The sequence below is a fragment of the Oncorhynchus nerka genome, linkage group LG7, assembly GCF_034236695.1.
Source record: "Oncorhynchus nerka isolate Pitt River linkage group LG7, Oner_Uvic_2.0, whole genome shotgun sequence".
Classification (NCBI taxonomy): Eukaryota; Metazoa; Chordata; class Actinopteri; order Salmoniformes; family Salmonidae; genus Oncorhynchus; species Oncorhynchus nerka.
In genome coordinates this window covers 96735888-96763489 of record NC_088402.1, presented here as the reverse complement: position 1 = coordinate 96763489, position 27602 = coordinate 96735888, and the positions used below count along the sequence as shown (strand labels likewise).

Below are 27602 nucleotides of genomic sequence, written 5' to 3'. Positions count from 1 at the left end.
ATTATGCTAATGTTATCCATGAAAATGTCAAAATATATTTTCACACTACTTATAATGCCAAACCATTAAAATGGTAATTTACAAATAAATATTCTCATAATTAATTGTGCATAAATTTAATATAATCATTTTCAAAATAGCCCGTCCACTGCATGTTTACATGTGAATGTTTTTTAACCTAGTTAGTCGACATAGCTACTGTTAGCTAACATAACCTATTTAAAACCTTATAAAGCAGAGCGTCTATCTATATGATACATTGTGACATTATAACATCACTAGCTAGTATCTCAAACGAGTGTAACTTACCTGTCTTGAAAAGACGTTTGTGGTGATGTTGTGGATTCACTTGATACTTGCTTCCGGCCGAGTTTTCCACAGCAGTTTTCTCTCTATCCGGAGCAAGTAGTCAGTAGAAGAAGAGTGAAGCTGCGAGCTGACAACTGACACAGACCGTGTCGACAACTTCCTGCAATGCTCCGTTGTTGCTATGCAACATGTCAACAACAAACAGAGTCGCTAGCCGCCAGGCATGTCGTCGGGTTACTCGGCTAATCAGGTAAAAAATGACAACATTCATTCGTTAAAAACACACTTTTTGTTATTGTGTAGAGCAGTAAACATGTGCTGTTGTGTGTTTTAGTATGAAAATGCTTTCAACTCGCAGAAACTGCAAAATTGGACCGTGCCGAAGCATTTCAAGGAGGTAACTAATTTACAGTACTTAGCTAACGTTAAGTGTTGTTTGTGAGTTGTGCAAGACAAATACGCAAATAGGGTTACTTTCTCTCCATGAGTTGAACTTAGTTTAAATCAACTGTGTGTGTGTGTGTGTGTGTGTGTGTGTGTGTGTGTGTAGAGGCCCTCAGCAGCAGAGGGTCACACCATCTTCATCGCCAGTGACCGAGGACATCTCCTACCGGGAGTGAAGGCTAAGGTTAGTGAACAACACACACACATACACACACTGAGACCTGTACATGCATGTATATGTATGTGCTTATGGATGTCTGTCTGTGCTTAATTATGTGTGTGTGTGTGTGTGTGTGTGTGTGTGTGTGTGTGTAGCGTGGCAGTGCGTGGCCAGATTTTAAGGGGACATGGGAGCTGCCTGCTCGTCTCCCTCCTGCCTCCATCAACCCCACGGCTCGCTCTGAGGAGGGCAGACAGCGTCTCACACACACATACAAACACACACACTCCGGACTTGACATCCACACACACATGGCTGCCAAAACCACCACCACACCAGCCGCAGACGGTCAGACGGAAGAGGTTCAGGTTAGACACATTCTCTCTCCTCTTATCTCTTCTCCTTTATGCTGTCCTCTCCTCACTCCTCTCTTCTCCTTTATGCTGTCCTCTCCTCACTCTCCTCTCTTCTCCTTTATGCTGTCCTCTCCTCACTCTCTCTTCTCCTTTATGCTGTCCTCCTCTCCTCACTCCTCTCTTCTCCTTTATGCTGTCCTCTCCCTCCTCACTCCTCTTTCTTCTCCTTTATGCTGTCATCTCCTCACTCCTCTTCTCCTTTATGCTGTCCTCTCCTCACTCCTCTCTTCTCCTTTATGCTGTCATCTCCTCACTCCTCTTCTCCTTTATGCTGTCCTCTCCTCACTCCTCTTCTCCTTTATGCTGTCCTCTCCTCACTCCTTTCTTCTCCTTTATGCTGTCCTCTCCTCACTCCTCTTCTCCTTTATGCTGTCCTCCTCCTCATCTCCCTCCTCCTTTCTTCTCCTTTATGCTGTCCTTTCCTCACTCCTTTCTTCTCCTTTATGCTGTCCTCTCCTCACTCCTCTTCTCCTTTATGCTGTCCTCTCCTCACTCCTCTCTTCTCCTTTATGCTGTCCTCTCCTCACTCCTCTCTTCTCCTTTATGCTGTCCTTTCCTCACTCCTCTCTTCTCCTTTATGCTGTCCTCTCCTCACTCCTCTTCTCCTTTATGCTGTCCTCTCCTCACTCCCTCTTCTCCTTTATGCTGTCCTCTGCTCACTCCTCTTCTCCTTTATGCTGTCCTTTCCTCACTCCCCTCTTCTCCTTTATGCTGCTGTCCTCACTCCTCCTCATGCTGTCCTCTCTCTTCTCTTCTTTATGCTGTCCTCTCCTCACTCCTTTCTTCTCCTTTATGCTGTCCTCTCCTCACTCCTCTCTTCTCCTTTATGCTGTCCTTTCCTCACTCCTTTCTTCTCCTTTATGCTGTCCTCTCCTCACTCCTCTCTTCTCCTTTATGCTGTCCTTTCCTCACTCCCCTCTTCTCCTTTATGCTGTCCTCTCCTCACTCCTCTTCTCCTTTATGCTGTCCTCTCCTCACTCCTCTTCTCCTTTATGCTGTCCTCTCCTCACTCCTCTCTTCTCCTTTATGCTGTCCTCTGCTCTCTCCTCTTCTCCTTTATGCTGTCCTCTCCTCACTCCTCTCCTCTCCTTTATGCTGTCCTCTCCTCACTCCTCTTCTCCTTTATGCTGTCCTCTCCTCACTCCTCTCTTCTCCTTTATGCTGTCCTCTCCTCACTCCTCTCTTCTCCTTTATGCTGTCCTCTCCTCACTCCTCTTCTCCTTTATGCTGTCCTCTCCTCACTCCTCTCTTCTCCTTTATGCTGTCCTCTCCTCACTCCTCTCTTCTCCTTTATGCTGTCATCTCCTCACTCCTCTCTTCTCCTTTATGCTGTCCTCTCCTCACTCCTCTCTTCTCCTTTATGCTGTCATCTCCTCACTCCTCTCTTCTCCTTTATGCTGTCCTCTCCTCACTCCTCTCTTCTCCTTTATGCTGTCCTCTCCTCACTCCTCTCTTCTCCTTTATGCTGTCCTCTCCTCACTCCTCTTCTCCTTTATGCTGTCCTCTCCTCACTCCTCTTCTCCTTTATGCTGTCCTCTCCTCTCTCCTTTATGCTGTCCTCTCCTCACTCCTCTCTTCTCCTTTATGCTCTCTTCTCCTTTATGCTGTCATCTCCTCTTTACTGTCCTCTCCTCACTCCTCTTCTCCTTTATGCTGTCCTCTCCTCTCCTCCTCTCTTCTCCTTTATGCTGTCCTCTCCTCACTCCTCTCTTCTCCTTTATGCTGTCATCTCCTCACTCCTCTCTTCTCCTTTATGCTGTCCTCTCCTCACTCCTTTCTTCTCCTTTATGCTGTCCTCTCCTCACTCCTCTCTTCTCCTTTATGCTGTCCTCTCCTCACTCCTCTCTTCTCCTTTATGCTGTCCTCTCCTCACTCCTCTCTTCTCCTTTATGCTGTCCTCTCCTCACTCCTCTCTTCTCCTTTATGCTGTCCTCTCCTCACTCCTCTCTTCTCCTTTATGCTGTCCTCTCCTCACTCCTCTCTTCTCCTTTATGCTGTCCTCTCCTCACTCCTCTCTTCTCCTTTATGCTGTCCTCTCCTCACTCCTTTCTTCTCCTTTATGCTGTCCTCTCCTCACTCCTCTCTTCTCCTTTATGCTGTCCTCTCCTCACTCCTCTCTTCTCCTTTATGCTGTCATCTCCTCACTCCTCTCTTCTCCTTTATGCTGTCCTCTCCTCACTCCTTTCTTCTCCTTTATGCTGTCCTCTCCTCACTCCTTTCTTCTCCTTTATGCTGTCCTCTCCTCACTCCTCTTCTCCTTTATGCTGTCCTCTCCTCACTCCTCTCTTCTCCTTTATGCTGTCCTCTCCTCACTCCTTTCTTCTCCTTTATGCTGTCCTCTCCTCACTCCTCTTCTCCTTTATGCTGTCCTCTCCTCACTCCTTTCTTCTCCTTTATGCTGTCCTCTCCTCACTCCTCTTCTCCTTTATGCTGTCCTCTGCTCTCTCCTCTTCTCCTTTATGCTGTCCTCTCCTCACTCCTCCTCTCCCCTATCCTCTCCTCCATCCTCTCCTCCTCCCCCCTCTTCTTTTTCCTCTCATCTCTTCTTCTCTTTTCATTCTCTTTGTTCAACATACAGACCTGCAATGCCCCAACCTCAGAGAGACCAGTCACAGGAGAAAGACCAGTCACTGGGCAATCAGGTCGTGGGGCGAGACCTTTGACTCAAGCCTCAGAGAGAGAGAGAGCAGTGTCCCACCCTGACACACAGCAAGAGGAGAGAGCAACCGCTAGAGGGAACACCTCGGCTGGAGAGAGAGCAGCCGCTAGAGGGAACACCTCGGCTGGAGAGAGAGCAGCCGCTAGAGGGAACACCTCGGCTGGAGAGAGAGCAGCCGCTAGAGGGAACACCTCGGCTGGAGAGAGAGCAGCCGCTAGAGGGAACACCTCGGCTGGAGAGAGAGCAGCCGCTAGAGGGAACACCTCGGCTGGAGAGAGAAGAGTTAGCCAGGGAGAGAGAGAACCTTCTACAGCTGCCCAAGAGAATCACACACAGGTTGACTAGTAAACATGTCTACCTCCCCATCTCTTTCTCTCTCCATCTTTCTCTAGAGCAGTCTCACACCCAGAATATATTTTGTTTCCTGATGTACTGAGTGCTGTTAGTTTACTCATGTACACTAACAGAATCATACAGCATTAAAACTCTGTAGAACCATTTCCTGTGCGTGTGTCAGGGTCGGTTGTGTTGGAGGGAAAACAGGGAAATTATTTGATAGATTTTCATTGTTTTTATATATATAAATATTATAGGCTACATGTGCACAACCAAGTCAGAACAGTAGGCGAAATTAAGACCAAACTATCAGGGTGATATGCATGGGTTACTAACAGCTTATTGCACAAAATACACTTTAGTATTACTTTCTTAGCGACAGTATACACGTCTCCCTGGCATATTTACATCATTTGTGCAGCAGCATACAAGACATTTTTGGACCTTGTTATGCATATCAGCATCATCACAACATATCACACGTTAATACATCAAACACTCCACTTGTACACAATGTAGAACACTAGCATAAAAGTAAGTAGAAGTTCCTAGTATAAAATCTAAAATAAAGTAGTAGAGGCACGCTAGTAGTAGAGATATGCTAGTAGTAGAGACATGCTAGTAGTAGAGACATGCTAGTAGTAGAGACATGCTAGTAGTAGAGACATGCTAGTATAACATCAGCAAAATATAGTAGTAGAGACATGCTAGTAGCAGAGACATGCTAGTAGTAGAGACATGCTAGTAGAGACATGCTTGTAGCAGAGACATGCTAGTAGCAGAGACATGCTAGTAGTAGAGACATGCTAGTAGCAGAGACATGCTAGTAGTAGAGATATGCTAGTAGAGACATGCTTGTAGCAGAGACATGCTTGTAGCAGAGACATGCTAGTAGTAGAGACATGCTAGTAGCAGAGACATGCTAGTAGAGACATGCTAGTAGCAGAGACATGCTAGTAGAGACATGCTAGTAGCAGAGACATGCTAGTAGAGACATGCTAGTAGCAGAGACATGTTAGTAGCAGAGACATGCTAGTAGAGACATGCTAGTAGCAGAGACATGCTAGTAGAGACATGCTAGTAGCAGAGACATGCTAGTAGCAGAGACATGTTAGTAGCAGAGACATGCACCCCCGGGCCCCGGACCCGACGTCACCACCAACCGGAACGTCAGCACTCCCCAATTCGTATGATGGCTTCGGCATTCTGTAAGGACCGACGCTGGAGACGAGAAGCAGGTACGGAGAGTTTTAAATATTTAATGAGGAACAGACAGGTAACAGGACAGGAACAGCGTTAGCACACGGGTAAACAAGGGCATCATTAGAAGGACGGATGAATCCTGCAGCTAGGGAGTCCCCAATGTAGGTCTCCATCTAGGGAGTCCCCAATGTAGGTCTCCATCTAGGGAATCCCCAATGTAGGTCTCCATCTAGGGAGTCCCCAATGTAGGTCTCCATCTAGGGAGTCCCCAATGTAGGTCTCTATCTAGGGAGTCCCCAATGTAGGTCTCCATCTAGGGAGTCCCCAATGTAGGTCTCCATCTAGGGAGTCCCCAATGTAGGTCTCCATCTAGGGAGTCCCCAATGTAGGTCTCCATCTAGGGAGTCCCCAATGTAGGTCTCCATCGCCTTGGTCTCTGATCCCGACGGCGAGTCATCCCCAGAGCGGAGTGGTGCTAGGGAGAAGGTCAATCCCACAGTCATCCCCAGAGCGGAGAGGTGCTAGGGAGAAGGTCAATCCCACAGTCATCCCCAGAGTGGAGTGGTGCTATAGGGAGAAGGTCAATCCCACAGTCATCCCCAGAGCGGAGAGGTGCTAGGGAGAAGGTCAATCCCACAGTCATCCCCAGAGCGGAGTGGTGCTATAGGGAGAAGGTCAATCCCACAGTCATCCCCAGAGCGGAGTGGTGCTATAGGGAGAAGGTCAATCCCACAGTCATCCCCAGAGCGGAGTGGTGCTATAGGGAGAAGGTCAATCCCACAGTCATCCCCAGAGCGGAGAGGTGCTAGGGAGAAGGTCAATCCCACAGTCATCCCCAGAGCGGAGTGGTGCTATAGGGAGAAGGTCAATCCCACAGTCATCCCCAGAGCGGAGTGGTGCTATAGGGAGAAGGTCAATCCCACAGTCATATGGTCGGTGTGGCGGAAGCGAAGTGGTCCCAGGCCTTGTTCAACACCTCCTGAAGTTCCTGGTACTTCGCAGGAATGGTGGAGAGGTCCGGGGCAGGTTGTGCTGACTTCAGGCAATGGGCGTGGCAGAACGGGCTCCAGCCCATGATGGCACCAGTAGACAATTGTGTCGGTGGAGCCAGGAGAATCCCAATACCACGTGAATCTAAGGGGACTTGATGAGCAGGAACTGGATAACTTCGCTGTGGTTCCCTGACACACGTAGATTGATGGGACTGGTGTTGTGGGTGACCCGGCGTATAGAGCACCCGTCCCGCACTCTAACGTCCATGGGAATGGAGAGTGGAAGCCCAGCTTGGAAGCCAGGGTAGAGTCCAAAAAGCTCTCATCGGCCCCAGAGTCGATGAGGACCAGGAGAGATTTTGACTGGTTTCCCCACAGCAGAATGGCATGAAACAAGAGTGTGAGTAAGGGAAGCAGAAAAGTTCTCCCACCAGAGTACTCCCTTCTACCGGTGAGCCTGGTCTTTTAACGGACAAAAGGACACAAAATGACCGCGAGTCCCGCATAGGCTAGGGAAATGGCCATCTTCGGCCAAGTCTTCTAGTCTGACTAGTTGTCTCTATAGACCTTCTCTAGTCTGACTAGTTGACTAGTCTCTATAGACCTTCTCTAGTCTGACTAGTTGTCTCTATAGACCTTCTCTAGTCTGACTAGTTTACATTTACATTTAAGTCATTTAGCAGACGCTCTTATCCAGAGCGACTTACAAATTGGTGCATTCACCTTATGACATCCAGTGGAACAGCCACTTTACAATAGTGCATCTAAATCTTTTAATGGGGGGTGAGAGGGATTACTTTATCCTATCCTAGGTATTCCTAGTTGTCTCTATAGACCTTCTCTAGTCTGACTAGTTGTCTCTATAGACCTTCTCTAGTCTGACTAGTCTCTATAGACCTTCTCTAGTCTGACTAGTTGTCTCTATAGACCTTCTCTAGTCTGACTAGTTGTCTCTATAGACCTTCTCTAGTCTGACTAGTCTCTATAGACCTTCTCTAGTCTGACTAGTTGTCTCTATAGACCTCTAGGCAGACTAGTTGTCTCTATAAACCCTCTCTAGTCTGACTAGTTGTCTCTATAAACCTTCTCTAGACTGACTAGTTGTCTCTATAGACCTTCTCTAGTCTGACTAGTTGTCTCTATAAACCTTCTCTAGTCTGACTTGTTGTCTCTATAGACCTCTTGTCTGACTAGTTGTCTCTATAAACCTTCTCTAGTCTGACTAGTTGTCTCTATAGACCTCTAGGCAGACTAGTTGTCTCTATAAACCCTCTCTAGTCTGACTAGTTGTCTCTATAAACCATCTCTAGTCAGACTAGTTGTCTCTATAAACCTTCTCTAGTCAAACTAGTTGTCTCTATAAACCTTCTCTAGTCAGACTAGTTGTCTCTATAGACCTCTAGGCAGACTAGTTGTCTCTATAAACCCTCTCTAGTCTGACTAGTTGTCTCTATAGACCTTCTCTAGTCTGACTAGTTGTCTCTATAAACCTTCTCTAGTCTGACTAGTTGACTAGTCTCTATATACCTTCTCTAGTCTGACTAGTTGTCGCTATAGACCTTCTCTAGTCTGACTAGTTGACTAGTCTCTATATACCTCTAGTCTGACTAGTTGACTCTATAGACCTTCTCTAGTTGACTAGTTGACTCTATAGAACTTCTCTAGTCTGACTAGTTGTCTCTATAGACCTTCTCTAGTCTGACTAGTTGTCTCAATAGACCTTCTCTAGTCTGAATAGTTGTCTCTATAGACCTTCTCTAGTTTGACTCTATAGACCTTCTCTAGTCTGACTAGTTGACTCTATAGACCTTCTCTAGTCTGACTAGTTGACTAGTCTCTATAGACCTTCTCTAGTTTGACTAGTTGTCTCTATAGGCCTTCTCTAGTCTGACTAGTTGACTCTATAGACCTTCTCTAGTCTGACTAGTTGACTCTATACACCTTCTCTAGTCTGACTAGTTGACTCTATATAACTTATCTAGTCTGACTAGTTCACTCTATAGACCTTCTCGTCTGACTAGTTGACTCTATAAACTTTCTCTAGTCTGACTAGTTGTCTCTATAAACCTTCTCTAGTCTGACTAGTTGTCTCTATAAACCTTCTCTAGTCTGACTAGTTGTCTCTATAGACCTCTAGGCAGACTAGTTGTCTCTATAAACCCTCTCTAGTCTGACTAGTTGTCTCTATAAACCTTCTCTAGTCAGACTAGTTGTCTCTATAGACCTCTAGGCAGACTAGTTGTCTCTATAAACCCTCTCTAGTCTGACTAGTTGTCTCTATAAACCTTCTCTAGTCTGACTAGTTGTCTCTATAAACCTTCTCTAGTCTGACAAGTTGTCTCTATAGACCTCTAGGCAGACTAGTTGTCTCTATAAACCCTCTCTAGTCTGACTAGTTGTCTCTATAAACCTTCTCTAGTCTGACTAGTTGTCTCTATAAACCCTCTCTAGTCAGACTAGTTGTCTCTATAGACCTCTAGGCAGACTAGTTGTCTCTATAAACCCTCTCTAGTCTGACTAGTTGTCTCTATAAACCCTCTCTAGTCTGACTAGTTGTCTCTATAAACCTTCTCTAGTCTGACTAGTTGTCTCTATAAACCTTCTCTAGTCTGACAAGTTGTCTCTATAGACCTCTAGGCAGACTAGTTGTCTCTATAAACCCTCTCTAGTCTGACTAGTTGTCTCTATAAACCTTCTCTAGTCTGACTAGTTGTCTCTATAAACCCTCTCTAGTCTGACTAGTTGTCTCTATAAACCTTCTCTAGTCTGACTAGTTGTCTCTATAAACCTTCTCTAGTCTGAGAGTGAACTGGGCAGTCTGGCAGGGGTTCCCACGGTTGAATCTAGTTGATGATCCCTGGCATGGTAAACAGTTACTCTACAAACACACACCCAAAGAGCATATTCCATCCTTTATTGTTTTTACAGGAAACACAACCATGCTGCCTCTTAGGTGTATGTGCTAAGGCTGTGTGTGTGTGCGTGTGTGTGTTCAGGCTGTGTGAGTGTGTGCTAAGGCTGTGTGTGTGTGTGTGTGTGCGTGTGTGTGTGTGTGTTCAGGCTGTGTGTGTGTGTGCTAAGGCTGTGTGCGTGTGTGTGTGTGTTCAGGCTGTGTGTGTGTGTGCTAAGGCTGTGTGCGTGTGTGTTCAGGCTGTGTGTGTGTGTGTGTGTGTGTGTGTGCGTGTGTGTTCAGGCTGTGTGTGTGTGTGTGTGTGTGTGTGTTCAGGCTATGTGTGTGGACAGTGTGTGTAGGACAGTAGTGAGAACAGACAGGAATCCTCTCAGAGCTGTCTGGTCTCCTGGATGCTGTCTCATTACCACTAGCAAGCCTTTTCCCTCCTTCTCCCCCTCTTCCTCTCCCTCCTTCTCCCCCTCTTCCTCTCCCTCCTTCTCCCCCTCTTCCTCTCCCTCCCCCCTCTTCCTCTCCCTCCCCTCCTTCTCCCCCTCTTTCTCTCCCTCTTCCTCTTTCTCCCCCTCTTCCTCTCCCTCCCCCTCCTTCTCCCCCTCTTTCTCTCCCTCTTCCTCTTTCTCTCCCTCCCCCTCCTCCTCTTCCTCTCCCTCCTCCTCTTTCTCTCCCTCTCCTCCAGTGTGTAGTAGTTCTGCCAGTATGAGTGTGTGTGGTGTCTTTGTAGAGATGTGTGAGGTGTGTGTGTAGAGGTACACCCTCCAGGGGTGTGTGTTTGGGGGGGTGAAAGCCAGCGTCTGGATGTTGACCAGCTGTAGCGCCACCTGCAGGCCCTCCGGGGAACAGCGGGGAACAGGACACGCCACACACACCTAGAAAATAACAAAAAAATTGTCACAGACACCTAAAGAAAACAGAACCAGAAGGCAACTGTTACCCCTGTGTGTAATACTAAAACACTGACAGTTGATGGTACTTCCTGTCCCTCTGGTACTTCCTGTCTCTCTGTGTGTAATACTAAAACACTGACAGTTGATGGTACTTCCTGTCCCTCTGGTACTTCCTGTCTCTCTGTGTGTAATACTAAAACACTGTGATAGTAGATGGTACTTCCTGTCCCTCTGGTACTTCCTGTCTCTCTGTGTGTAATACTAAAACACTGTGATAGTAGATGGTACTTCCTGTCTCTCTGTGTGTAATACTAAAACACTGACAGTAGATGGTACTTCCTGTCCCTCTGGTACTTCCTGTCTCTCTGTGTGTAATACTAAAACACTGACAGTAGATGGTACTTCCTGTCCCTCTGGTACTTCCTGTCTCTCTGTGTGTAATACTGAAACGCTGACAGTTGATGGTACTTCCTGTCTCTCTGTGTGTAATACTAAAACACTGACAGTAGATGGTACTTCCTGTCTCTCTGTGTGTAATACTAAAACACTGACAGTAGATGGTACTTCCTGTCCCTCTGGTACTTCCTGTCTCTCTGTGTGTAATACTGAAACGCTGACAGTTGATGGTACTTCCTGTCTCTCTGTGTGTAATACTAAAACACTGTGACAGTTGATGGTACTTCCTGTCTCTCTGTGTGTAATACTAAAACACTGACAGTAGATGGTACTTCCTGTCCCTCTGGTACTTCCTGTCTCTCTGTGTGTAATACTAAAACACTGACAGTTGATGGTACTTCCTGTCTCTCTGTGTGTAATACTAAAACACTGACAGTTGATGGTACTTCCTGTCTCTCTGTGTGTAATACTGAAACGCTGACAGTTGATGGTACTTCCTGTCCCTCTGTGTGTAATACTAAAACACTGTGACAGTTGATGGTACTTCCTGTCCCTCTGGTACTTCCTGTCTCTCTGTGTGTAATACTAAAACACTGTGACAGTTGATGGTACTTCCTGTCTCTCTGTGTGTAATACTAAAACACTGTGACAGTTGATGGTACTTCCTGTCTCTGTGTGTAATACTAAAACACTGTGACTGGTACTGTCCCCTGGTCTCCTGTCTCTCTGTGTGTAATACTAAAACACTGACAGTTGATGGTACTTCCTGTCCCTCTGGTACTTCCTGTCTCTCTGTGTGTGTCACTAGCAGGAGTTGCAGAGTCACCAAGTGACTCTTGGCCGATATTAGCTTCTGTATCTTACAATTGTTCTAATATCCTGTTTTTCGCCAAATTACTGTACACACACACACCTCCAGACACGCCCCCTTTTCCAGCTGCAGCCACAGGCGTTGAAACTCCTCAGGTGTCAGAGCTGGAGACACAGACAGACTCAGAGCTCCACTACTGCAGTCTGGAGATGGGGGAGGAAGAGAGAGATGTTTAGGAAAAGATGATACGCACAGCCATTGGTGGTGAATGTCAAAACATGTTTTTCCCAGATCACCTGGAAGGTGGGGGTCTCCTGGTGTAGGGGTCATGGCTTCAGCGTTAGAGGTCAGGCTGTTGGGGGTCCGTGTGGAGGGCTTGGGGGTCGCGGGGTCAGAGTTCCCCACAGTAGAGGCTCCGAGGGTTAGAGGCTCCAAGGTATTGAAGCTGGATGCCCATTGGCTGATGGGCTCAGGGGGCCGTCCAATCAGAGGCCCCAGAGAGGGGTCTGACCGTCGTCCACCCTGGAGGACCTGACGGACCTCCTCAATCCCACAATGCAACAGCCGGTAGTACAGCAGGGCCTGGTCACGCACACACATGTCCACTTCCTCCTCTGAAACACACAGATAGTTGTTCATGTGAAGCATACCAAATATATTCCTATATTAATGAACTATGTGGTGTGCGTGTACCTATGCAATGGTGTGTACGTTAAGGCTGGGCGAAATAAATATATCACAGAATATTAAAAACTGATGTCATGACGGTATTTTTATATTTGAATTTTTTAAAAGTTCTTAATTTGCTTTATGAGTAGTGAGTGATCTCAGGGTGCTTTATGAGCAGTGAGTGATCCCAGGGTGCTTTATGAGCAGTGAGTGATCCAAGGGTGTTTTATGAGTAGTGAGTGATCCCAGGGTGCTTTATGAGTAGTGATCCCAGGGTGCTTTATGAGTAGTGAGTAGTGATCCCAGGGTGCTTTATGAGTAGTGAGTGATCCCAGGGTGCTTTATGAGTAGTGAGTGATCCCAGGGTGCTTTATGAGTAGTGAGTGATCTCAGGGTGCTTTATGAGTAGTGAGTGATCCCAGGGTGCTTTATGAGTAGTGAGTGATCCCAGGGTGCTTTATGAGTAGTGAGTGATCTCAGGGTGCTTTATGAGTAGTGAGTGATCCCAGGGTGCTTTATGAGTAGTGAGTGATCCCAGGGTGCTTTATGAGTAGTGAGTGATCTCAGGGTGCTTTATGAGTAGTGAGTGATCCCAGGGTGCTTTATGAGTAGTGAGTGATCCCAGGGTGCTTTATGAGTAGTGAGTGATCTCAGGGTGCTTTATGAGTAGTGAGTGATCTCAGGGTGCTTTATGAGTAGTGAGTGATCTCAGGGTGCTTTATGAGTAGTGAGTGATCCCAGGGTGCTTTATGAGTAGTGAGTGATCTCAGGGTGCTTTATGAGTAGTGAGTGATCCCAGGGTGCTTTATGAGTAGTGAGTGATCCCAGGGTGCTTTATGAGTAGTGAGTGATCCCAGGGTGCTTTATGAGTAGTGAGTGATCCCAGGGTGCTTTATGAGTAGTGAGTAGTGAACCCAGGGTGCTTTATGAGTAGTGAGTGATCTCAGGGTGCTTTATGAGTAGTGAGTGATCCCAGGGTGCTTTATGAGTAGTGAGTGATCCCAGGGTGCTTTATGAGTAGTGAGTGATCCCAGGGTGCTTTACGAGTAGTGAGTGATCCCAGGGTGCTTTATGAGTAGTGAGTGATCCCAGGGTGCTTTACGAGTAGTGAGTGATCCCAGGGTGCTTTATGAGTAGTGAGTGATCCCAGGGTGCTTTATGAGTAGTGAGTGATCCCAGGGTGCTTTATGAGTAGTGAGTGATCCCAGGGTGCTTTATGAGTAGTGAGTGATCCCAGGGTGCTTTATGAGTAGTGAGTAGTGATCCCAGGGTGCTATATGAGTAGTGATCCCAGGGTGCTTTATGAGTAGTGAGTGATCCCAGGGTGTTTTATAAGTAGTGAGTGATCCCAGGGTGCTTTATGAGTAGTGAGTGATCCCAGGGTGCTTTATGAGTAGTGAGTGATCCCAGGGTGCTTTATGAGTAGTGAGTGATCCCAGGGTGCTTTATGAGTAGTGAGTGATCCCAGGGTGCTTTATGAGTAGTGAGTGATCCCAGGATGTTTTATGAGTAGTGAGTGATCCCAGGATGTTTTATAAGTAGTGAGTGATCCCAGGGTGCTTTATGAGTAGTGAGTGATCCCAGGGTGCTTTATGAGTAGTGAGTGATCCCAGGGTGCTTTATGAGTAGTGAGTGATCCCAGGGTGCTTTATGAGTAGTGAGTGATCCCAGGGTGCTTTATGAGTAGTGAGTGATCCCAGGATGTTTTATGAGTAGTGAGTGATCCCAGGATGTTTTATGAGTAGTGAGTGATCCCAGGGTGTTTTATGAGTAGTGAGTGATCCCAGGGTGCTTTATGAGTAGTGATCCCAGGGTGCTTTATGAGTAGTGAGTGATCCCAGGGTGCTTTATGAGTAGTGATCTCAGGGTGCTTTATGAGTAGTGAGTGATCCCAGGGTGCTTTATGAGCAGTGAGTGATCCAAGGGTGTTTTATGAGTAGTGAGTGATCCCAGGGTGTTTTATGAGTAGTGAGTGATCCCAGGGTGCTTTATGAGTAGTGATCCCAGGGTGCTTTATGAGTAGTGAGTGATCCCAGGGTGCTTTATGAGTAGTGAGTGATCCCAGGGTGCTTTATGAGTAGTGATCCCAGGGTGCTTTATGAGTAGTGAGTGATCCCAGGGTGCTTTATGAGTAGTGAGTGATCCCAGGGTGCTTTATGAGTAGTGAGTGATCCCAGGGTGCTTTATGAGTAGTGAGTGATCCCAGGGTGCTTTATGAGTAGTGATCTCAGGGTGCTTTATGAGTAGTGAGTGATCTCAGGGTGCTTTATGAGTAGTGAGTGATCTCAGGGTGCTTTATGAGTAGTGAGTGATCTCAGGGTGCTTTATGAGTAGTGAGTGATCCCAGGGTGTTTTATGAGTAGTGAGTGATCCCAGGGTGCTATATGAGTAGTGATCCCAGGGTGCTTTATGAGTAGTGAGTGATCCCAGGGTGTTTTATAAGTAGTGAGTGATCCCAGGGTGCTTTATGAGTAGTGAGTGATCCCAGGGTGCTTTATGAGTAGTGAGTGATCCCAGGGTGCTTTATGAGTAGTGAGTGATCCCAGGGTGCTTTATGAGTAGTGAGTGATCCCAGGGTGCTTTATGAGTAGTGAGTGATCTCAGGGTGCTTTATGAGTAGTGAGTGATCTCAGGGTGCTTTATGAGTAGTGAGTGATCTCAGGGTGCTTTATGAGTAGTGAGTGATCTCAGGGTGCTTTATGAGTAGTGAGTGATCCCAGGGTGCTTTATGAGTAGTGAGTGATCCCAGGGTGCTTTATGAGTAGTGATCCCAGGGTGCTTTATGAGTAGTGAGTGATCCCAGGGTGCTTTATGAGTAGTGATCTCAGGGTGCTTTATGAGTAGTGAGTGATCCCAGGGTGCTTTATGAGCAGTGAGTGATCCAAGGGTGTTTTATGAGTAGTGAGTGATCCCAGGGTGTTTTATGAGTAGTGAGTGATCCCAGGGTGCTTTATGAGTAGTGATCCCAGGGTGCTTTATGAGTAGTGAGTGATCCCAGGGTGCTTTATGAGTAGTGAGTGATCCCAGGGTGCTTTATGAGTAGTGATCCCAGGGTGCTTTATGAGTAGTGAGTGATCCCAGGGTGCTTTATGAGTAGTGAGTGATCCCAGGGTGCTTTATGAGTAGTGAGTGATCCCAGGGTGCTTTATGAGTAGTGAGTGATCCCAGGGTGCTTTATGAGTAGTGATCTCAGGGTGCTTTATGAGTAGTGAGTGATCTCAGGGTGCTTTATGAGTAGTGAGTGATCTCAGGGTGCTTTATGAGTAGTGAGTGATCTCAGGGTGCTTTATGAGTAGTGAGTGATCCCAGGGTGTTTTATGAGTAGTGAGTGATCCCAGGGTGCTATATGAGTAGTGATCCCAGGGTGCTTTATGAGTAGTGAGTGATCCCAGGGTGTTTTATAAGTAGTGAGTGATCCCAGGGTGCTTTATGAGTAGTGAGTGATCCCAGGGTGCTTTATGAGTAGTGAGTGATCCCAGGGTGCTTTATGAGTAGTGAGTGATCCCAGGGTGCTTTATGAGTAGTGAGTGATCCCAGGGTGCTTTATGAGTAGTGAGTGATCTCAGGGTGCTTTATGAGTAGTGAGTGATCTCAGGGTGCTTTATGAGTAGTGAGTGATCTCAGGGTGCTTTATGAGTAGTGAGTGATCTCAGGGTGCTTTATGAGTAGTGAGTGATCCCAGGGTGCTTTATGAGTAGTGAGTGATCCCAGGGTGCTTTATGAGTAGTGAGTGATCCCAGGGTGCTTTACGAGTAGTGAGTGATCCCAGGGTGCTTTATGAGTAGTGAGTGATCCCAGGGTGCTTTACGAGTAGTGAGTGATCCCAGGGTGCTTTATGAGTAGTGAGTGATCCCAGGGTGCTTTATGAGTAGTGAGTAGTGATCCCAGGGTGCTTTATGAGTAGTGAGTAGTGATTCCAGGGTGCTTTATGAGTAGTGAGTAGTGATCCCAGGGTGCTTTATGAGTAGTGAGTGATCCCAGGGTGCTTTATGAGTAGTGAGTGATCCCAGGGTGTTTTATAAGTAGTGAGTGATCCCAGGGTGCTTTATGAGTAGTGAGTGATCCCAGGGTGCTTTATGAGTAGTGAGTGATCCCAGGGTGCTTTATGAGTAGTGAGTGATCCCAGGGTGCTTTATGAGTAGTGAGTGATCCCAGGGTGCTTTATGAGTAGTGAGTGATCCCAGGGTGCTTTATGAGTAGTGAGTGATCCCAGGGTGCTTTATGAGTAGTGAGTGACCCCAGGGTGCTTTATGAGTAGTGAGTAGTGATCACAGGGTGCTTTATGAGTAGTGAGTGATCTCAGGGTGCTTTATGAGTAGTGAGTGATCTCAGGGTGCCTTATGAGTAGTGAGTGATCCCAGGGTGCTTTATGAGTAGTGAGTGATCCCAGGGTGCTTTATGAGTAGTGAGTGATCCCAGGGTCTTTTATGAGTAGTGAGTGATCCCAGGGTGCTTTACGAGTAGTGAGTGATCCCAGGGTGCTTTACGAGTAGTGAGTGATCCCAGGATGCTTTATGAGTAGTGAGTGATCCCAGGGTGCTTTATGAGTAGTGAGTGATCCCAGGGTGCTTTATGAGTAGTGAGTGATCCCTTGGGTGCTTTATGAGTAGTGAGTGACCCCAGGGTGCTTTATGAGTAGTGAGTAGTGATCCCAGGGTGCTTTATGAGTAGTGAGTGATCCCAGGGTGCTTTATGAGTAGTGAGTGATCCCAGGGTGCTTTATGAGTAGTGAGTGATCTCAGGGTGCTTTACGAGTAGTGATGTATGTAGCTAACATATTAATGCTTCGCCTATTCCTCTGATTTAGAAGAGACTGTTGTACAAACAACATGCTGATTTCGGTCGACACCAGTGGTACTATTTGAGAAAGGTCCAGTGGCCTGAGGTCCAGTGGCCTGAGGTCCAGTGGCCTGAGGTCCAGTGGCCTGACATTGCATCAACATTCCGTCCGTCACTGAACAGTCAGAACGTCACTGAACGGTCAGAACGTCACTGAACGGTCAGAACGTCTCTGAACGGTCAGAACGTCACAGAACGTCACCGAACGGTCAGAACGTCACTGAACGGACAGAACGTCACTGAACAGTCAGAACGTCTCTGAACGGTCAGAACGTCACTGAAAGGACAGAACGTCACTGAACGGACAGAACGTGTCACTGAACGGTCAGAACGTCACTGAACGGACAGAACGTCACCGAACGGTCAGAACGTCACCGAACGGACAGAACGTCACCGAACGGTCAGAACGTCACCGAACGGTCAGAACGTCACTGAACGGTCAGAACGTCACTGAACGGACAGTGACGTTCTGTCCGTTCAGTGACGTTCTGACCGTTCAGTGACGTTCTGACCGCTCGGTGACGTTCTGACCGCTCGTGCGTTCTGTCGTCACTGAGCGGTGACGTTCTGACCGTTCGGTGACGTTCTGTCCGTTCAGTGACGTTCTCTGAACGGTCAGAACGTCACTGAAAGGACAGAACGTCACTGAACGGTCAGAACGTCACTGAACGGACAGAACATCACTGAACGGACAGAACGTCACTGAACGAGTCACTGAACGGTCAGAACGTCACTGAACGGTCAGAACGTCACTGAACGGTCAGAACGTCACTGAACGAGTCACTGAACGGTCAGAACGTCACTGAACGGTCAGAACGTGTCACTGAACGCGTCACTGAACGGTCAGAACATCACTGAACGGTCAGAACGTCACTGAACGGTCAGAACGTCACTGAACGGACAGAACGTCACTGAACGGTCAGAACGTCACTGAACGGACAGAACGTCACCGAACGGTCAGAACGTCACTGAACGGTCAGAAAATCACGGAACGGTCAGAACGTCACTGAACGGACAGAACGTCACTGAACAGTCAGAACGTCACTGAACGGACAGAACGTCACTGAACAGTCAGAACGTCTCTGAACGGTCAGAACGTCACTGAAAGGACAGAACGTCACTGAACGGACAGAACGTGTCACTGAACGGTCAGAACGTCACTGAACGGACAGAACGTCACTGAACGAGTCACTGAACGGTCAGAACGTCACTGAACGGACAGAACGTCACTGAACGGACAGAACGTGTCACTGAACGGTCAGAACGTCACTGAACGGACAGAACGTCACTGAACGGTCAGAACGTGTCACTGAACGCGTCACTGAACGGTCAGAACGTCACTGAACGGTCAGAACGTCACTGAACGGACAGAACGTCACTGAAGCGGAACGTCAGAACGTCCGACGGCGTCACTGAGCGGTCAGTGACGTCACTGAGCGGTCAGACGCGTCTGACCGACGTCCGAGCGGTCAGAAGCGTCACTGACGCGGTCAGAACGTCACTGAACGGACAGAACGTCACTGAACGGTCAGAACGTCACTGAACGGACAGAACGTCACTGAAACAGAACACTGAACGAGTCACTGAACGCCACTGAACGGTCAGGACGGTCAGAAGTCACTGAACGTCACTGAAAAACGACAGAACGGCGTCACTGAAAGGACAGAAGCGTCACTGAACGGACAGAACGCGTCACGAACGGTCAGAACGTCACTGAACGGTCAGAAACTGAACGTCAGAACGAACTCAGAAAACGAACGGACAGAACGTCACCGACGGTCAGAACGTCTGGAACAGTCAGAACGAGAACGACAGAACAGAACAGTCAGAACGCCACCGAACGGTCAGAGCGTCACTGAACGGACAGAACGTCACTGAACAGACAGAACGCCACCGAACGGACAGAACGTCACTGAACGGAACAGAACGTCACTGAAAGACAGAACGTCACTGAACGGACAGAACGTCACTGAACGGACAGAACGTCACTGAACGGTCAGAACGTCACTGAACGGTCAGAACGTCACTGAACGGACAGAACGTCACTGAACGGTCAGAACGTCTCTGAACGGTCAGAACGTCACTGAAGACAGAACGTCACTGAACGTCAGAACGGTCACTGAACGGTCAGAACGTCACCGAACGGACAGAACGTCACTGAACGGTCAGAACGTCACTGAACGGACAGAACGTCACTGAGCGGTCAGAACGTCAGAACGTCACTGAACGGTCAGAACGTCACTGAGCGGTCAGAACGTCACTGAAGACGAACGTCACGGACAGAACGTCACTGAACGGTCAGAACGTCACTGACGGTCAGAACGTCAGAACGACAGAAGCGGTCAGAACGTCACTGAACGTCAGAACGTCGGAACGGGTCAGAACGTCACTGACTGAACGGACAGAACGCGTCACTGAGCGAACGTCAGAACGTCAGAACGCTGAACGGACAGAACGTCACGAACGGTCAGAACGTCACTGAACGGTCAGAACGTCACTGAACGGTCAGAAACGTCACTGAACGGACAGAACGTCACTGAAGCGGACAGTCAGAACGTGTCACTGAACGGTCAGAACGTCTGAACGGTGAACGGTCAGAACGCCACTGAACGTCACTGAACGAGTCACTGAACGGTCAGAACGTCACTGAACGGACAGAACGTCACTGAACGGACAGAACGCCACTGAACGGACAGAACGTGTCACTGAACGGTCAGAACGTCACTGAACGGACAGAACGTCACTGAACGGACAGAACGTGTCACTGAACGGTCAGAACGTCACTGAACGGACAGAACGTCACTGAACGGTCAGAACGTGTCACTGAACGCGTCACTGAACGGTCAGAACGTCACTGAACGGTCAGAACGTCACTGAACGGACAGAACGTCACTGAACGGACAGAACGTCACTGAACGGTCAGAACGTCACTGAACGGTCAGAACGTCACTGAACGGTCAGAACGTCACTGAACGGACAGAACGTCACTGAACGGACAGAACGTCACCGAACGGTCAGAACGTCACTGAACGGTCAGAACGTCACTGAACGGTCAGAACGTCACTGAACGGACAGAACGTCACTGAACGGACAGAACGTGTCACTGAACGGTCAGAACGTCACTGAACGGACAGAACGTCACTGAACGAGTCACTGAACGGTCAGAACGTCACTGAACGGACAGAACGTCACTGAACGGACAGAACGCCACTGAACGGACAGAACGTGTCACTGAACGGTCAGAACGTCACTGAACGGACAGAACGTCACTGAACGGTCAGAACGTGTCACTGAACGCGTCACTGAACGGTCAGAACGTCACTGAACGGTCAGAACGTCACTGAACGGTCAGAACGTCACTGAACGGACAGAACGTCACTGAACGGACAGAACGTCACTGAACGGTCAGAACGTCACCGAACGGTCAGAACGTCACTGAACGGTCAGAACGTCACCGAACGGACAGAACGTCACTGAACGAGTCACTGAACGGACAGAACGTCACTGAAAAGACAGAACGTCACTGAAAGGACAGAACGTCACTGAAAAGACAGAACGTCACTGAAAGGACAGAACGTCACTGAACGGTCAGAACGTCACTGAACGGTCAGAACGTCACTGAACGGTCAGAACGTCACCGAACGGTCAGAACATCACCGAACGGTCAGAACGTCACTGAACGGTCAGAACGTCACCGAACGGACAGAACGTCACTGAACGGTCAGAACGTCACTGAACGGTCAGAACGTCACCGAACGGACGGAACGTCACTGAACGGACGGAACGTCACTGAACGAGTCACTGAACGGACAGAACGTCACTGAAAAGACAGAACGTCACTGAAAGGACAGAACGTCACTGAACGGTCAGAACGTCACTGAACGGTCATAACGTCACTGAACGGACGGAACGTCACTGAACGGACGGAACGTCACTGAACGAGTCACTGAACGGACAGAACGTGTCACTGAACGGACAGAACGTCACTGAAAGGACGGAACGTCACTGAACGAGTCACTGAACGGACAGAACGTCACTGAACGGACAGAACGTCACTGAACGGACGGAACGTCACTGAAAGGACAGAACGTCACTGAACGGACAGAACGTGTCACTGAAAGGTCAGAACGTCACTGAACGGACGGAACGTCACTGAACGCGTCACTGAACGGACAGAACGTCACTGAAAGGACAGAACGTCACTGAACGGTCAGAACGTGTCACTGAAAGGTCAGAACGTCACTGAACGCGTCACTGAACGGACAGAACGTCACTGAACGGACAGAACGTCACTGAAAGGTCAGAACGTCACTGAACGCGTCACTGAACGGACAGAACGTCACTGAACGGACAGAACGTCACTGAACGGACGGAACGTCACTGAAAAGACAGAACGTACTGAAAAGACAGAACGTCACTGAAAAGACAGAACGTCACTGAAAAGACAGAACGTCACTGAACGGACAGAACGTCACTGAACGGTCAGAACGTCACTGAAAGGACAGAACGTCACTGAAAGGACAGAACGTCACTGAAAAGACAGAACGTACTGAAAAGACAGAACGTCACTGAAAAGACAGAACGTACTGAAAAGACAGAACGTACTGAACGGACAGAACGTCACTGAACGGTCAGAACGTCACTGAACGGTCAGAACGTCACTGAAAAGACAGAACGTACTGAACGGACAGAACGTCACTGAACGGACAGAACGTCACTGAAAAGACAGAACGTCACTGAACGGACAGAACATCACTGAACGGACAGAACGTCACTGAACGGACAGAACGTCACTGAACGGTCAGAACGTCACTGAACGGTCAGAACGTCACTGAAAAGACAGAACGTACTGAACGGACAGAACGTCACTGAACGGACAGAACGTCACTGAAAAGACAGAACGTCACTGAACGGACAGAACATCACTGAACGGACAGAACGTCACTGAACGGACAGAACGTCACTGAACGGACAGAACGTCACTGAACGGTCAGAACGTCACTGAATGGTCAGAACGTCACTGAACGGCCAGAACGTCACTGAACGGTCAGAACGTCACTGAACGTCACTGTTGGCCATCTTCCTGCCCAGTCACTCTGGGCCTTGCCCTGCAGTAGTAATGAGAGAAATTACACTTCCTGTCTACAGGCTTTGACCTTTGGCACAAATGGCGTGAGAGCAACTCTGAGACACTGGTGCCGGTGTTCATTGGTGAGCCTCGTGAGGTATTTGTTTTTTACTGAAGTTAATTGGCTGATTCACAGCTGTATGTGTGCATAGGTAGGCCGTCATTGTAAATGAGAATTTGTTCTTAAAATAAAGGTAAAATAAAATAAATAAATGTGGAGCCAAACATGGTCAGGATGTATAGTGCCAGTTTCTTGAGCACAGGAACGTCAGCTGCACCAGCTTTTCTCAGGAAGTGACAAGGTCACCAGCCTCAAAGACACGTTTTATTGCAGCTCAATCAACACCATCTGCTGCGATGTAACATCTACCCATCTGAACATCTATTTTGTTTCTTCTGACAACGTTGTCACATTTGTGACCATGAAGAGGTCATCAAAACGAGCCTTGACGTTCTCCATCAGCTACTGGATGAAATCAACGCGGTTGGCAACATCTTTGTCTCCCTGTGTTTTGCACCAGAAGATCGGGGAAGTGGACAAGTTCTCTCTGAAGATCATTCTTGAAGAGCTCCAATTTCTTCTTCTGCCCAGACTGCTGTTATCATATCACACACTGTGCTGTCCCTACCCGCAGCTTAACGTTCAGGTGATTAAGGTGTGATGTAATGTCTGTCACACTGTGCTGTCCCTACCCGCAGCTTAACGTTCAGGTGATTAAGGTGTGATGTAATGTCTGTCACACTGTGCTGTCCCTACCCGCAGCCTAACGTTCAGGTGATTAAGGTGTGATGTAATGTCTGTCACACTGTGCTGTCCCTACCCGCAGCTTAACGTTCAGGTGATTAAGGTGTGATGTAATGTCTGTCACACTGTGCTGTCCCTACCCGCAGCCTAACGTTCAGGTGATTAAGGTGTGATGTAATGTCTGTCACACTGTGCTGTCCCTACCCGCAGCCTAACGTTCAGGTGATTAAGGTGTGATGTAATGTCTGTCACACTGTGCTGTCCCTACCCGCAGCCTAACGTTCAGGTGATTAAGGTGTGATGTAATGTCTGTCACACTGTGCTGTCCCTACCCTGCAGCTTAACGTTCAGGTGATTAAGGTGTGATGTAATGTCTGTCAAAAATGCAACTGTTTCCATCTTCTCCTCATCTTCCAAAAACTCAGAAACTGAGTGGCCTTGTCACTCTTTTGCTCTGATAAGAAAGCTTTTCCTCCCGATTGGCCCAAAAGCGTTCTAAAACCCTGCCTTTGCTGAGCCATCTGAAGTTGTTGTGCAGTAGTAAGTCATCAGAACTGTCATTGGCCTCGGTCAGAATGCCTCGTAGCAGGCGGTGCATTGGCCTCGGTCAGAATGCCTCGTAGCAGGCGGTGCGCATTGGCCTCGGTCAGAATGCCTCGTAGCAGGCGGTGCATTGGCCTCGGTCAGAATGCCTCGTAGCAGGCGGTGCATTGGCCTCGGTCAGAATGCCTCGTAGCAGGCGGTGCATTGGCCTCGGTCAGAATGCCTCGTAGCAGGCGGTGCATTGGTCTCGGTCAGAATGCCTCGTAGCAGGCGGTGCATTGGCCTCGGTCAGAATGCCTCGTAGCAGGCGGTGCATTGGCCTCGGTCAGAATGCCTCGTAGCAGGCGGTGCATTGGCCTCGGTCAGAATGCCTCGTAGTAGGCGGTGCATTGGCCTCGGTCAGAATGCCTCGTAGCAGGCGGTGCATTGGCCTCGGTCAGAATGCCTCGTAGCAGGCGGTGCATTGGCCTCGGTCAGAATGCCTCGTAGCAGGCGGTGCATTGGCCTCGGTCAGAATGCCTCGTAGCAGGTGGTGTTGTAGGGATGATGTTGCTCTCAAAGTTGATCAATTTCATCATTGTTGTCATGACCTCAGAATACTCTTCTCCCAGACAGGACAGATTGATGTTTGATGCAGTGATATGATGTCAGTTCAGGATGCTACAGACTCACTGCATATCAGGCACATTGGTTTGGTACTAGTTGCAGGGAGAATGAATAAATACTGTTCGGTCCCACTTGTCTTCGAACATACGGTTGTCAGAGTGAACAAGCCATATTAATAAAGATACTGCTATCTCAACTCCTATCTGTGATATTTACAGTTGAGCCGCGGTTAAATCTTTCTGTTTCTTTCTGCCTGCTTGTCCCAAGGTTCCGCAGAGGATATTTGCATTCATGTGTAATTTGATTGGGTAAAGACGCGGCCTCTCGTATTTGCATATAACCACGCAATTGGATTAGACGGGGCCACTAGTAGAGGTGGGTGTTGCTATGAGAAAGAGAGGTTGTTGAGTTAAAGAGGCCGCTGCGCACTGTTGATTTTCTTTTTAAAGCTGTCTAAAAAATAATGTATGTGACTTTTATTTAACAAAAATGCAATGTTGTCACGTTCGGTCCAGACCCGCGCATCGCGGCCCCAAGTTGAGTGTGGCTGGTCTACAGCATCACTGGTATTATCCGGCTGTATGGCTAGTTACATTTACTCTGACTCTGTACATTTATTAGCTAGCTAGCGATTAGCATTAGCGATTAGCGGCTAACTAGACATCAGCTCAACTTGTTAACCTCTTAAAACTAGGGGGCACTATTTTTTATTTCTGGAAAAATAGCGTTCCCAAAGTAAACGGCCTATTTCTCAGGACCAGATGCTAGAATAGAATATATAATTGACAGCTTAGGATAGAAAACACTCTAAAGTTTCCAAAACTGTAAAAAATATTGTCTGTGATTATAACAGAACTGATATTGCAGGTGAAACCCTGAGGAAAATCCAATCAGGAAGTGTCTTTTATTTTGAAACCCTTCTGTTCCTTTGCATGCCTGTCCTCCATTTAAAGGAATATCAACCACATTCCTTTTTCTACGTCTTCCCTAAGGTGTCAACAGCCTTTAGACGTAGTTTCACGCCTTTATGTTGAAGAATGAGCGTAAACGAGCACATCGCGTAAGTGGCCAGCTGATGGCTCTCAGAGTGATTCTTTGCGTAAAAGACAAAGGTAGACATTTTTCCTCTCGCTCCTACTGAAAAACCAACTGTCCCGGTTGATATATTATCGAATAGATATTTGAAAAACACCTTGAGGATTGATTATAAACAACGTTTGCCATGTTTCTGTCGATATTATGGATATAATTAGGATTTTTTTGGGGGGCGTTGTCGTGACCGCAATTTCTGAACAATAACGTGACAAACAAACGGAGGTATTTTGGGTATAAAAATAATCTTTGTGGAACAAAAGGAACATTTGCTGTCTAATTGGGGGTCTCGTCAGTGAACGCGTCTCGTGGTCGAGGAACAACACAAGCGCTACTTGAGTGAGGGGCGGGGCTAGGTCTGTGTGGAAAGCGGCATGGAGAGAGAGAGAGAGGACAGAGATGACTCAAGTAGCGAAGTAAACTATAAAAACGGACATGACACACAGTGTATCCTTTTCAACAAATTAAACATTCAAATATCGTTCTACAAGGTAAAGTAAAAACCCAAACCGGTCCGTGCATCAGTACCGGTATATGGTAAGACACAGTATACTACCGCCCAGGACTAGTGGGTTCTATGCAGTGTGTGTGTCTACCTATACAGTAGACCAGCAGTCGTCCCATCATGTCCTGAGTCTCAGCAGGTCTGGACAGGAACAGCCGTAGTGTTGCAGTGAGCAGCTCTGTCTTGACCTCCGCTGACACCTCACTCCTCACCCCGTCTATACAGTCCTCCAGCAGATAGGGGGCGCCAGTCACCCTGTCCCCGTAGACACCCAGCAGCCACAGCAAGGCCCCACGACCCTAACACACACACACACACACACACATTCAAAAACATTACCAGGCAGAACAGACAGACAGATGGACAGACAGATGGACAGACAGACAGACAGACAGACAGACAGACAGACAGACAGACACCTACCTGACTGTCCTGTAGATTGTCCTCCCATCCTTCCAGACAGACAGACAGACAGACAGACAGACAGACAGGCAGGCAGGCAGACAGACAGACAGACAGACAGACAGACAGACAGACAGACAGACAGACAGACAGACAGACAGACAGACAGACAGACAGACAGACAGACAGACAGACAGACAGACAAGACAGACAGACAGACAGACACCTACCTGACTGTCCTGTACATTGTCATCCCATCCTTCCAGAGCTGAACACACTGCGTCTCCACACTGAGGACACACCCACACTAAGTCCCTCAGAGTCTGGAGCACGGCTGGAGAGAATTCATTCATGGATGAGTTAAAGGATGGATGAATTAATGGATGAATTAATGGCTGAATTACATGTTATTTTTGTGTCCTTTGAGATGCCATCCCTTATGGGATCATGTGACACCTTTCAAAGTAAATTAATGTACAGAACAGTTCCTTTGTGGCTTGTGTAAATGTGTGTGTGTGTTTGTATAGTGTGTGTGTGTTTGTATAGTGTGTGTGTGTGTGTGTGTGTGTGTGTGTGTGTGTATAGTGTATGTGTGTGTGTATAGTGTGTGTGTGTGTGTGTGTGTGTGTGTGTGTGTGTGTAGAGTGTGTGTGTGTGTGTTTGTAGAGTGTGTGTGTGTGTGTGTGTGTTTGTATAGTGTGTGTGTGTGAGTGTGTTTGTATAGTGTGTGTGTGTGAGTGTGTGTTTGTATAGTGTGTGTGTGTGTGTGTTTGTATAGTGTGTGTGTGTGTGTGTGTTTGTATAGTGTGTGTGTGTGTGTATAGTGTGTGTGTGTGTGTATAGTGTGTGTATAGTGTGTGTGTGTGTGTGTATAGTGTGTGTGTGTGTGTGTGTATAGTGTGTGTGTGTGTGTGTGTGTGTGTGTATAGTGTGTGTGTGTATAGTGTGTGTGTGTGTGTGTGTGTATAGTGTGTGTGTGTGTGTATAGTGTGTGTGTATAGTGTGTGTGTGTGTGTATAGTGTGTGTGTGTGTATAGTGTGTGTGTGTGTATAGTGTGTGTGTGTGTGTGTGTGTATAGTGTGTGTGTGTATAGTGTGTGTGTGTGTGTGTGTATAGTGTGTGTGTGTGAGTGTGTACCAGAGGTGATGTGTTCTTGCTTCAGCCCCAGTAGTCCCGTGAGGATGGCCAGACACCTGTCAGTGTAGCTCCTCCCTATACTACCTGCAGAGAGACAGCCATTACAATGAGCCCGTCCTCCCCAATTAAGGTGTCACCATCCTCCCGTGGTCTGCGTGTGTACCTATAGCGTTGATAGCAGTCTGTGAGGTCTCAGTGTTGACGTCAGTACAGTATCCTCTCAGCTCGTCCAGAACCATTGCCACGTTGTCGTCATTCACCAACTCAACCAGCACCTGACAATCAATCAATCAATTAATCCCCATAGACAGTTACCTCATCATTCACCAACTCAACCAGCACCTGACAATCAATCAATCAATTAATCCCCATAGACAGTTACCTCATCATTCACCAACTCAACCAGCACCTGAG

General features: G+C 47.8%; 2 protein-coding genes across 2 annotated transcripts in view; one reads left to right on the top strand and one right to left on the bottom strand.

The window, feature by feature from the left end:
- The first annotated feature begins 461 nt into the window (after positions 1-461).
- cfap126 (cilia and flagella associated protein 126) lies at positions 462-4488 on the top strand. The gene is given in 6 exon segments (XM_029653924.2): positions 462-559; positions 644-706; positions 860-937; positions 1069-1281; positions 3908-4024; positions 4026-4488. Coding segments are annotated over 6 exon segments (897 nt in total). The 5' UTR covers positions 462-532; the 3' UTR covers positions 4425-4488.
- Positions 4489-9416: 4928 nt separating this feature from the next.
- ap4b1 (adaptor related protein complex 4 subunit beta 1) overlaps positions 9417-27602 on the bottom strand; it is a 51448-nt gene continuing 33262 nt past the window's right edge. Inside the window, exons 8-15 of the mRNA XM_065021019.1 lie at positions 27352-27463; positions 27189-27272; positions 26281-26384; positions 25740-25947; positions 11818-12135; positions 11624-11724; positions 9998-10296; positions 9417-9901 (exon numbers count right to left, since the gene is read on the bottom strand). Coding sequence (XP_064877091.1) covers positions 9742-9901; positions 9998-10296; positions 11624-11724; positions 11818-12135; positions 25740-25947; positions 26281-26384; positions 27189-27272; positions 27352-27463 — 1386 coding nt within the window. The 3' untranslated portion in view covers positions 9417-9741. The remainder of the gene's footprint in view (positions 9902-9997; positions 10297-11623; positions 11725-11817; positions 12136-25739; positions 25948-26280; positions 26385-27188; positions 27273-27351; positions 27464-27602) is intronic.